The 13,347-nt window shown below is 34.0% G+C and overlaps 1 protein-coding gene across 1 annotated transcript; it reads left to right on the top strand.

Annotated features, from left to right (window-relative positions):
- Positions 1-6,717: 6,717 nt before the first annotated feature.
- On the top strand, positions 6,718-12,884 carry LOC128246311 (uncharacterized). The gene is made up of 10 exons (XM_052964503.1): positions 6,718-6,819; positions 7,378-7,480; positions 8,098-8,221; positions 8,659-8,739; positions 9,238-9,345; positions 9,714-9,836; positions 10,418-10,517; positions 10,699-10,954; positions 11,676-11,738; positions 12,667-12,884. The coding sequence occupies exons 1-10, from the start codon at positions 6,718-6,720 to the stop codon at positions 12,882-12,884; spliced, it is 1,278 nt and encodes a 425-aa protein (XP_052820463.1).
- The last annotated feature ends 463 nt before the right edge of the window (positions 12,885-13,347 follow it).

The raw sequence follows: 13,347 nt of genomic DNA, 5'->3' as shown, positions 1-13,347 counted from the left end.
ATCTGTATTTCCTCCTTGGTTTGTAAAAGATCCATACTTTTCATGTGCATTCAAACGTTCATTTTCAAACAATCTTTTACAATTACATAATTAAAACGATGACATATCCACAGACAGGGCCAGCGGAACTTCCGACTGAATTATTATCATTTATTACTTAGCTTAAAACGTAATTTTACTGATATTAACATTTCGTATGTGTTCTGTCATATGAATCTATCGTGAGGTAATTGTAAGAAAATAATTATCAAGAGCTTCGTTTTATGCGATGTAACAGAAAACAGTAGAAATAATTAATACATCACCTATTTAGTATTGTATTTAAAATAAAATAAAACACAACAAGTATTTTGGCACGGCTATGTCAATTGATGGTTCTAGTCATCCTGCATAAATAACATCATGCAATAGAAGGCTTGATTGCGAATACGCATCTAACTCACTCTTAGATATACACCTGATAGTAACCTGATAGTAAAACTTTCGAAATGATCAACATACCTTTTACCCGCCTAATCACTTGTATATGACGATAAACTCGTTGACAACTACACTGTGGTCGAAAAACAGGATTTGGAAAAGATTGAACAAGAAGCAGCAATAATCGCTACCGTTTCAACGCAATCAGTTTCAAAATTATTATACTACTACTACTACTACTACTACTACTACTACTACTACTACTACTACTACTACTACTACTACTACTACTACTACTACTACTACTACCTACTACTACTACTACTACTACTACTACTACTACTACTACTACTACTACTAACAATAATAATAATAATAATAATAATAATAATAATAATAATAATAATATAATAATAATAATAATAATAATAATAATAATAATAATAATAATAATAATAATAAATAATAATAATAATAATTACAGTGTCAACTATAAGACATCATATTTTCAATGGCCTTCTAAAACAAAACATAATGACATCTTTACATAATTAACTCATGTATACATACTATTATTCAAATATCATCAAATACGATAAACAACAAGTCATATAAAACATTAATGAATAATAAAACATGTTAATTATGTTAAACACAAGTATACAATTCACACATGAATACTATCATTCAAATAGTAAAAAGGGTAAAAATAAATTATCACATGAAGCAGACATGAATAATAAACCATGGTAAACACATGTATCATTTCAGCGAATTTCAAGCACTTACCGACAAACAAACAATTTACAATAAGTTAGAAATATAATAATGAATATAACGTTTTAAACTAATTATTTACACACATTCAGTCGGATTTTAAGTCTTTACTAGAATGTTTAAATGTTTATTCAAAAGGAAAGTTTTATACTTAAATTTGAACGTTGCCAATTTATGGACATTTCTTACTTATATAGGTATTTTTTATACCATACGTGGATACTGTTATATGAAAAGGAATCAATATCAATATAAAGCAATATCGCACAGTCCAATACACAGGTATTTGAACCTTTCAAAGGCGCTGATTTTTACATAAATGCTAAAAATTACCGAGATTGACATATCCTATAATTAAACGGAAAAGTGCATTTGAAAGTACGTATATCAGTTTCTCAGGAACTAAAGTAATCAGATAATTAGAAATATGAAGTACCTCTGTCTGTCCCTTCTTATTTCAATGCTATGAAGGTTATCAAATAAAACCAAAATGTAAATATGACGCACACTTTTAAATTACACTGGTCATAGACAATGAACGTAAAATACGTGTAGCCCAATCACGCTTAATAATGATAAATTTCTATTTATGAAAGATTAAAATGGTTTTGGTTTGGATAATTGATTAACGAAAAGAAAAACTATAATGTGTCTACTGTACATGTATATAATTATATTTTTGGGTCAAGTTGCAACTTGCTATATGGGATCTGCCCTTAACCTACGAATTTAGACATAAACACGTGTCAAATGAATTTATTGTACCAAAACAGTTTTATATCCTCTTTAAATTTGTATTTATGAGTTTCTAATGGTCTGCATGCGCTGATTGCAATAAATTTGGATAAACCCTAAAGTGCCGATGGTAAAAATAGCACATAAAAAGTTATGCGCATTTCGCATACGAAAAGGTCTTTATTGTTCTCGAGCATGATGCTCAATTATTATTTTGCCGATGCAGCATGATGCTCGGCCGATGCTGCTTCTGTTAGTATAGCCTCGGAAAATATAAGAGCTTTCGTGATAACAGCGATGTATTGCGTCTTGCACAAAATTTGCCAGTGCGTTTCAAATCAGACATTGAAAATCTCTACTCGGGCATCCTGGTTGCGCCGATGCTAAAATAGCGTTCCTGAAAGTTTTGCACATTATGCCGTTGCGCGTACGAAAGGTTCTTTATTGTTCTTGAGCATGATGATAAATTATTATTTTGCCGATGCAGCATGATGCTCTGCCGATGCTGCTTCAGCCTGTCGATGGTGCATGGGCTTTGCCGATGCTGCATGGGCTTTGCCAATAAAGACCCTAATCGTACGCCATAACTTGAGCATCATGCTCAAGAACAATAAAGACCCTTTCGTATGGCGTCCGATTAGGATCTTTATCCGACGCCATATTAGCGCGTACGAAAGGGTCTTTATTTTGCCGATGCAGCATGATGCTCTGCCGATGCTGCTTCAGCCTGCCGATGCTGCAGGCTTATTTTACATTAGCATGATGCTGCATCGGCAATAAAGACCCTAATCGGACGCCATAAAAATATTCTATGTATAGATGATCTTTATCGACTTGTACACACTATTACTCAACCAGTTTAGGAACTAGTTTAGTAAGCGAGCCTTTTGCGAGCGTACTAACAGTTTTTATTGAGAAAAGTATGATTAAAAAACAATATAATTATGTCCGCCTAAGCATCAAAATCTAATTCCTGTCTGTCCAAAACATACTAGACATTATAATATGATCCGATTCGAGTCGTCATATAATATATAATTCATTCAACAAACAACAAGTTTAGGAAACATGTTTCCTTAACGATAATAAAGAAAAGCCTGTATGTAATGACGACTCGGAACAAATTCTTTATAGCACAAGCTTTTTGGACTAAGAAAATAGCAAAAATAACCTACCTGTTTCACCTAAGGTGCTGATGAGTCGAATCCTACAAAGGTATGTCATTTCCAGCGTTCCATGTATTGCTGAAATGAAGTACCCGGAATAATTGTAAACAAATTAAATATACGTTCGTTTTGATTCCGTTCATAAGTATAATGGATACTAAGATGATATCCAGTAAGAATCACAACATGAATACTTAATTATTAAGCGAATTTGCTTTCCTTAAAATATTAACGTCTTATCCGTTAATATTAGGGCATAAATATTTGACGAAGTGCAAAAACTATCAAAAATACCTGTAAGGTTCTTTATCAAGTTTTTGAAATATATTTACTTGAACCAATGTTTCTGAGGAATAAGTAATTTATATAAATAGTTAAAATCAAAATAAAAAAAATGTAAACGGAGTAACATTTTATTTTTGTAGAAATCATTAACATCTCAGTTTTGTATTGTTTTTTTTACTGTTCAAAAGGGCTAACAAAATACATACTGATGTATTTCGCTTCGTGTTACACTATCCAATGAATTTACTTGGGGGTGGTGTGAGCAAAACGACACGTAGAAATTGAAACATGTGCGGTGACGGCGTTTTCTGAGCCTGCTGTCTTTTCCGTCATTTGGTTGTGCCAACATGGTACTGTGACAGTACAGTTTCTACGTGTTTTTAATCGTACATTTTATGAATTATTTCATCTGAACCAGTGGATTTGCCAGTATGAAGCTTATCAAGAACTTCTTTCAATTCGGTTTTAGTTTAAACTTATTTATTTTACATCGATTGTGAAAAAAAGTTATTGCAACATTATATTTATACCTCTCGTCGGCACAACAAACCACAAACCAAACTCACATGCGCCTAGTTTTAAATGATTCACAGTCTTTGAGTACTCATGTATCAGTTGTTTTGTTATTTCACTATTCAAATTTTATTCTGTTTCCAACGGTCTGCCACTGTGGTTAGGAAGATAGAAACAAAAAGATTCCTCTCAAAAACTCTGTCGGCACTATTAGACCTATAGTTATTAAGAGTTTTTTACGTCATCTTGGAATGGAACTAAATTGACACATATTTACAAATCCGGTGACCAACCTTTAAGACAGCAATCAAAATTCAAAGATTCAAAGGAAATAGACACCAGATGATATTACATGTACTAGTATTGCAAGAAAAAAACCGCCAAAAACGTACATTTAAGTTGATGTCTTTCTGTACACCACACTGAAGATGTACCACATCCCATTTATCTTTCGAGGTTTTTAACTATTTTTCCAATTCAAAAATAACTGGTTTGTCTACCTATTCAATTAAAAATAACGTTTGTCTATTTATTGACACTCATGGTGTGAATTCTCATGCGAAAATACATACAGCATGGACAGTGAGAGGGATCGGAAAACTGCTGCGAAAGAAGGTAGACACAGAGCCCGACAATTAAACCTCAGTGATGAAATTGAAAAGATTACCACTGCTATAGATGACAGATGGTTGGCCAAAACCCTTATTTGACAGGTAAGTGAGAGACGATTACGTTACTTGCTAGTTGCTCGAAAAAAGAAATATCCTATTTTAGACTGGGAAACTCGGCGTGTGAGACGACATGATAAATCTTGTAAAATTATTTATTATCGGCCAAATACTAACTGGTATTGGCAATTTTATGCTTGTTTTCAGGAAATACTGTATTTGCCGATTTTGGGACCATCTGGTGTCTAGTCCCTTTAATGAACTTGTGGAAAGAAAACTTAATGCATTAACTTTATAAATTTGAGCGATATTTAATTAGAATCACTGGGGCAGGTTGCGTTGTTTTGACACACCACGCCCCCGTCCGTTTTTTGTTTTTGTTTTTTATCATTTTTTTATCAATTTTAAGTAAGAATATGATGTGGTAACTGTAACTTGTGAAAATTGGCAATTTTTTTTTTATTATCTTTGTAAAGGGTGACGACTTGACCCTGAATTTTTCATATATTTGCCGACATGTCCCTGTTTAAGAAGCCATAACTTTATTAAATCTTAACCAAACTCTACATTGTTGGCTTTCCCTTGTAGAGTTAGTGTCAATCTTTAAGAAAATGTACAGTTTTAACGAAAACAAATGCAATTTCAAACCCGAATTTCCTAAAACATGTTACTCGACGAACCAACTACCCGCTAATTTCACCGAAATTTTTCAGATTAAAATGCATTATCCCGCTATCAAGAGATATAACAATATATCTATCACAATACAGGTGAAATTGAAGTCAAATGTCGTCCCAAAGAGCCGTGCACGCAAAAAAACAACAATTTTCAAACTTTGTTTACAATAAATATATATGCCATCTAGTATGTGTATTCACGAACAAATTTACCCACGCAACGCAACTATATCATAGATGCAATTTCCGGTTGCGCAATGTCCATGTCGGCATATGCGTAAAGAAATAAACAATGATTGTAAATAGTGTGCACGGCTCTGTTGGACGATATTTGACTTCAATTTCACCTGTATCGTAATAGATATATTGTTTCTCTTGGGCATACGTGTTGAATTGATGATGCAATAGCGGGATAATGCATTTTAGTCTGGAAATTTTCGGTGAAATTAGCGGGTAGTTGGTTCGTCGAGAAAAAAAACAACGAAAAAAAAGAAACGGACGGGGGCGTGGTGTGTCAAAACAACGCAACCTGCCCCTGTGATTAGAATTAAGTTTTCCTGGCATGCTTTGAATTTTATACAATTCATTTATAAATATCATAATTGGCTGTTTAACATAACACTTTACTTTTATCGAAAGTACTTTTAACGTGTATTATATTTGTTAGCCTTAGTTAACCTACATGAATAATCCAATAAGCGGATTAACATTTTGGCACTATATATTTCAATATTAAAACACAAAAGGATTTACCCTTAAAACACTTTTTAGATTGATTAATACGATCAAGACTTTAAGCATGGTAGCGATTTATTATGGCCTTTTGCATACAGTTTTGCCAAATGTTTTAACAACCGGATTAACCCTCATTTAAAGATGACCGATTGATATTAAACAGTAGGAAATTTAAATTGGTAAGTTACAATTCAATTTTAATTAACAAATAATAAAAGATATGATATTGTTTATTTATCATAATTGTCTACATGTTAAACACTCCAAATTATAGTGTAGTTGAGATTGTATTGACATTATTTTTTTAAATTCTTTAATCTAAAGATAAGTCGATTGTACATTGTTGTTTAAAATGTATCGATGGTAAACAGAATACCAACGTGACGAAATAGAGTGTTGATTTAGCACTCAATATAAACGACGTTATGACGTTTTTAACAAAATTGTTTGTATTATTGTTGTTCTTCTTCTTCTCCTTCTTTCAAAAATATTTAAATCATTCTTATCATAAAAAGTTGGTTCTAATAAAGATTGGTCTCATTTCCTTTTTGATTATGATACACACCAAAAATGCTATGCCTATCACTAGAAAGTAATAGTTAGTTGCACCATGTAATCAGAGTGTGGATTACAATGTGATAAATGGCGTCATAATTGCTACGTCGGAGGGCAATGTTTTGCATCGAATGAAGACTTTAAACAAAGACATCTTCACTATTTCTTCACCATTTTAAATGAAACATGGCACAGTCTATGCCGCGTACGGAGCCCCACAGTCTATGCCGCGTACGGAGCCCCACAGTCTATGCGGCGTACGGAGCCCCACCCCACAGTCTATGCCGCGTATGGAGCCCCGCCTTCGCTTTATAACAGGAGTTTGAATGGGTCATTAGTTTCCACAAACACTTCGACAAACCTGTTTCCGAAATTATGTTAAGACAGTGTGCCATCAGGCGGTGTTTTTGTGAAAAGGTTTGTCGAAGTGTTTTAAGAAACTAAACCCTCAATTAAACTCTGGTAAAAGCGTAAGCGGCGTAAACTGCGCCATGTTTCATTTATAATGTTGAATAGTCTTCATTTGAAGCGAAATATTGTCTTCTGACGTAGCATTTATGACGTAATTTATCACTTGGTGAACACACACTGAAAAAGCCTAGTCTCATTTCCTTTTTAATTATCATACACGACAAATAAAACGTAGTTGCATATCACTAGTAAGTATAAGTTAGTTTCACCATGTAAAATATAGCCAAAAGAAACGTTTATATAACTAAGACTATAAAGGTATCCATTATTCAGTAACGATATTAGTCTAACATGTGATATTAGTCACTGTTATAACCGTTTAAAACGATCATACATATTTTACACAAGCATGTTTTAAAATGAACAATGTTTAAGGTATCCACTATTCGAGTTACAATGATAGTCCTACTTCCGGTGATGGCGTATCTGCTGGCAGGTGCGTGCGCAACGGCACCGGCTGGTTGTACGGAAACTGCTGGTAAGCATCATTTCCTGGAATTCTATTGCTAAAGAATCGCATGTTTTCTAATTGTCTGTCATACAGTTAGTTAGCGTATTCAATTCGGGGGTTCTTAAGTAGAACTGTAAACTACATGTAAATCAGTTGTTGAGTTCTTAAATTTGTTGTAGCCACGTTGTTGACCTAGTCCGTTGTTATTTATTTGTTCATTGATTTGTCAAGGATGGTATAAGTTATTAAAACTATATAGCTTCTCACTTTCAAAATATGATCGATTTAGTATGCGAGTGGCTGGTACCTTAGCGACCAATCCTTTTTTTACTAAAATATTACTTCTTACTACATGACAACGTTTGTCAATGGTTCAAATCTCAGTCCGGACAAATGCCAATTTGAAAGAAGACCATTATTTGGAACAAGTGGGCTTCCATGGACTCTCAAGAAATAACATTTCTCGCCTGACATCGTTCCAACGAGTGCAACTCCGACATCTCGCATTTCGCGGTTTTACGCAAATGCGGTTGTCCGTGTCTCTGCCTTCCTTGTTACGAGTCTCAAAGTATGTTGCGTTCCAACATCGACACTGCGATGTTCCAATGAAAGATATTGTTACATTTATTTATTTCATTCTACAGGTTTATACGAGTGTGATTTTGCAACAGTTTCTATGCCAATGTCCGCCTCGTCATTCAGCAGTCCCTCACCTCAGAGAATAAGAATCGTCGACATCAATGCTGATTTCAGCACCTCCATGTTCAAGTAAGCAGGTTTTGAACTGTGTAGATAGCTAGGTATATCTATTATGCTATCTGTCGTCACTCGATTGAATATTGGCTGTGATTTTGTAGGTGCAGTGCTTTATTTTCCCATGTTCGGATTTGTATTTTTTAAATGAATGCTACTCTTGTTTTGTCTGTTTTTGATATATGTGAGGCTGTACTTTGTTTGACAGGGCACTTTGGAATAAATGTTTCACTATTGGGCTTATGAGCATTTGTACGTGTTTATACTTAGATTAGCAGAAAACCTCGTTCTTGTTATCTATTCATTTTCAAAATCGATTTAAAAAAGGACTGAAAGTTCAAATTCCTAGTATTGTTTTTGGTATTGTATGTATTATTGATAAGTGACTGCCAGAAGTTACTGGATGCAGTCTTACGTCAAATCTAAGTAGTATTCTTCTTGATCACACACAGTGCTGATTTCCTGACTGTAGAGAGCGGGGCCAGCTTCGAAGCGAATTTTCCAGCCACTCTAGAACTGAAATGTTCACCTGCGTAAGTTTCAATGGCAAGATTTATGACAAAAGGGCATAATTACATAGAAGAAATTTGTTAATTTAGGTGTAAGAAAATAATTTCAAAGAAAGCAATATTTCCATGATTTGACTAGCCACGTGTAAAATTAAATTTTCGGTGATCAATTCTGAAATAAATTTCGATCTAACACTGAAATTCGACTATTTTTTTTATTCTAAAAATACCAAAGTTACGAATAAGTTCATTTAATTGGCTTTTATTGAAAAATAGCGTGTTATGTACAAGTCACTTTATACATGTAAAACAATACTTATTGCACGCTTCGTTACCGTTGCATAACAATACAGAATACAAAGTATATAAAAGAAGAGAAGATAAGATATTTTCACTACAGTGACCTTAGAAACCTTAATCCAATATCAATCATGTGATCTGCCAAGTTGTTATCTACTGTCACCTTCCCCGTCGCCCCTTTTTTCAACGATAATTTGTAAGCTTTGTTTTCTCCAATATCAGAATGTCGAGTACCTTCGACATATCCAGTGGATCCCTCGCCAACATGGGCTACATTTATGACCTGAAAATCATCAACTGTGATCTTGGACTTGGCGCAAACGCTCTCAGGTAACGGTCGCAATTGCAGAATATTCCATTGAGAAAGACATAAAACATTTGATAACGTATAAGTAACTGCTTGGAGACTTATGCCTTTAACTATAAAGATTCATTATATAGTATAAACTCATAAAAATCTGCAAGTAATGTATTGTGCCAAGTAACGCTGTGTCCGTATTCAGCCTAGTGAACAGCCGTATATCACACCGATGATGCTATGGCATAAGAAGCTCACTTTGACTTCTCGTTTACACAATCAATTGGAAGGAAAGAACAATGGAACGCACGCCCTTTTGGTAATGAATAACATGCATATTAAAAATTTGGACAACACTTCTGAAATATAAAAAAACACTACAATACTTGATATATATCAGTGGTTTGGGGACCTTGGACCGCCTGATTATCGAGAACGGGACGATACAGTCTATTGATGCTACAGCATTCACTGATGTCACCATTGAAAAACCGGCAAACCTGACTCACGATTTCTACGTTAAGTATGTGGTTTAAAACGTTTTGTATAATGTGCTCAAGGAAATGCACAATGATCGTCTGAATTAAATACTATAAGGCTATTAATTACGTGATTTCATATTGGCCCACTTATTTGTTCGAGATGAGCTGTATTGACCTTTGCCCGAAGGCTGTCTTTTAAAATAATTTACAGCATTCTCATATCAGGGCGAGTTTCGACAGCCAATGAAAATGGTCCGTTCCTCTAATCTCGTATTTGGCGAGTTAAGTAGCCAATCAAAAAGGTGGAAACTCGTATTGGCCGACTTTGGTCGAAAATGGGCATATATTGTTGTCAGTTTTAGTACTACGATTGTCCCGATATTATTCAAACACGTGGAGGTTGATTAATAATACATGTTACATGTGTCAAGAAAACTAGAGAAAATAATGCATGGATGTTACTTCTTAGTGTAAATCTATCATTTATTTGTAAAAACACAGTTTTATAAAGACAGCATAAGTTAACTATGGTACACATATATGAAATTAACTTATCCAGGTCGCTATAGTATAATGTATTCAAATGATGAATTTCAATTATCCGTACTTGTATCGTCGCTAGGACCGGAGAGTTGGTGATCAGAGACTCCAAGGTGGCTTCTGGCGCCCTGCCAGACACACTGCTCTCGGGACAGTCCGGGATTGTTTCTCTTACACTCGAGGTAAGAGCAAGATGCATTTAACTGAACCGGTGGATAACGATTGTGAAATTTTATCAACGTCCCCTGTACAAAGGCAACATGTATATTGAAAATGAATCATTCAGCTTTAAATCCTAGTTTCATATTGTTTACGATAGCTATGGACTTGCTTTCACAGTCATACATCGGGTTTCCTTTTCAGGGTCTAGAAGTGAGCAGTATCTCTTCCTCCATGTTCAGTGACAGTACCAAACTACGGTTCCTGTCGCTAGGGCACAATGCCCTTACAGAGCTTCCTTCCGGTCTGCTTGATGGTCTCGATAGCTTGGCGGAACTTCATCTTTACAGCACAGAACTCGACTGTAGCTGCGAACAGCTCTGGATGTATTCAGAATCCATAATAACCCGGATGAAGATATTTGGTGACGTCATTTGCCAATCGCCAGCTGCTTATTTGGGTATGTTTTTTTTTAAATTCGGAGAAATGTGTAATTTCAATATCATTTATTATTTTTACTGAACAAAATAACTTCAAAGACGTCTGGTTTGAATCAGTTTATAGTTATTTCTTAGTTAGTTTATCCAAGCAGCTGTTTTATATAGTGAATTATTCGTGTTTCATTCATCAACATGTATCTAATTTATATTAGGTTGGAAGGCCAGATACAAATATATTTAATATCTGTTTGAAAATGTAAATAAATCATTTAAAATGAATACAATCATTCAAGTTAAGGTAAGCCATCCATCATTAATATAAAAATATGCTACCGGTAAAACTTCATTTTAAACTTACTAATTGTTAAGTTTAATTATTTTACCAAGATAAACTTTTAATATTGGTATAAATGTTCTTCAAAAAAAAAATATATTGCTATATCATTACTGTTTGATTACCTCCTTTATGTCATACCAATATAGTAGCGTCATAAAAGCTACACTGATTGACCGTTTTGACAACTTTTTAAGTGGTCAAAACGGTCCATCTGTGAGAGTGCAACTTTAAGGTGTAAATTAAAATGTAACCATGCAAAATTAATATAATAGTATATTAATATATATCAAACATAGAAATATCGTTGTTAAAATATAAGATACACTACCACTTCGTTGCATCCTAACCATGTATGACTTACCTTAATATGTCATTCATGATTATGTATGTGTGTCCTGTTGCAGACAAGAAGGCCGTGGTTTACTACTACGCCGAGTGTGTTGCCGAGGTAGAAACATGCACTGGGGGTGAGTTCAACCTTTTATGTTCATTCCACAAACTTCCTCATGTCTAGTTATGATTAGTCATGTCTTCCTCATGTCTGGTAATCAACATTATAATAAAACACATCGATAAGAAATACGCTCTGTGATTAGCAATGCCACTTTTCGCATTATAACATTGAGGTAATTTTAAGCTTTAAATTTGAGAAACAGTGTTTTTCTTAAAAATTACGAATTTACGGATAACCCTCGTACATTCGTTTACCTCTTTCATATGCGAAAGTAAATCATATCAATTGCATACATATTCCGATAAACGCAATATCTATCTATCTATAACGCAATATCTTCGAAATGTCTGATATTTTGAAAAGAACGTTTGTGATTGGTCGAATAGTGTTCCATTGCGGTAGAATGGATACGATGTCGATGTATATAGATGTATATATTTTTATTTATATGGAAATTTATACGCATATATTTATATAGAAAGGGGGATTTATTGTATTCTCTAACTTTGCAGAACCGATTATCTGGTTTGCTCATACAATTTAAACAGATCGAAAAAAAAAAATTCTTAGTTAAGATAAGATGATTTGTGTTCTAGAACATGTACTATTTTAACTTGTAATAACTTCACTTATGTGGTTTTCTTTGAGTAAGAGTGAAAATATACGAGCATGCACTTTAAATAACAATTTTTATCTATATTATTTTATTTGTACCTATTATTTAATTAAATGTAAATGATATTGAAAACTTGCAATAGGTAATTACTGGATAAAAATGTTAGTTTACTTATTGAATAAACCAAATTGCTCATTTATTACATAAACCAGTTCATTTCAAAGATACTCAGATATAATTTGAAGTTTTTAATATATGTTTTGTTTTATCCATTCCAGACATGTTTTGTTTTCATTCCAGACATGTTTTGTTTTATCCATTCCAGGGATCACGTTGCTAGGCGCTTGTATCACGTGGATGGAGATAGGCCTTTCAAGCATGTGTTTTATCGCGTTTGTTCTCGCGATGGTCGTGTTTATTCTCGTCCTAGTTACCAGGAAGAAGCTGGTGGGCGCGGGAGGTGCAGGTGGAAAGAATAAAACCTCCGTAACAGCAAGCGTCACCAACAAGAAAAAGCCGGGACGGAAGCAGGGATGGAATTAAACAATGATACTATAATACTTCTACTCTGATGATATTAAAACACAATAAGTTTATATGGTCCGTGTTTAAAGGCGCATTATCGCCTTTAGCGAGTTTATGTTATCCTATTTAGTAAAACAAATAGAAAATGAGGATAGATTTAGGCCGTTTAAAAGCATCACATTACCCAACTATGCTATCACATTACCCAACTATGCTATCACATTACCCAACTATTGTATTACATTACCCAACTATCTCATAGCAAGTGCTGACAAAAAGCCAACGTTGTTTTAAACTAATTCCTAAGAATCTACAACAGTGTTCAAGACAAAAAGAACAAAACGACAAACATTCAAATGGTGACAATTTTCCTTTAATGTTAAAAATTCTTAGTTTTTTCAAGCTGTACTCTTACAGATTGAACGTTTTGAGAACTTTTTTTTATTTTTTTTCTTGGAACGAGCCAATGTTTGCAAAATCC

The sequence above is a fragment of the Mya arenaria genome, chromosome 9 (genome assembly GCF_026914265.1).
Source record: "Mya arenaria isolate MELC-2E11 chromosome 9, ASM2691426v1".
NCBI lineage: Eukaryota > Metazoa > Mollusca > Bivalvia > Myida > Myidae > Mya > Mya arenaria.
This window is presented reverse-complemented; position numbering and strand designations above follow the sequence as displayed.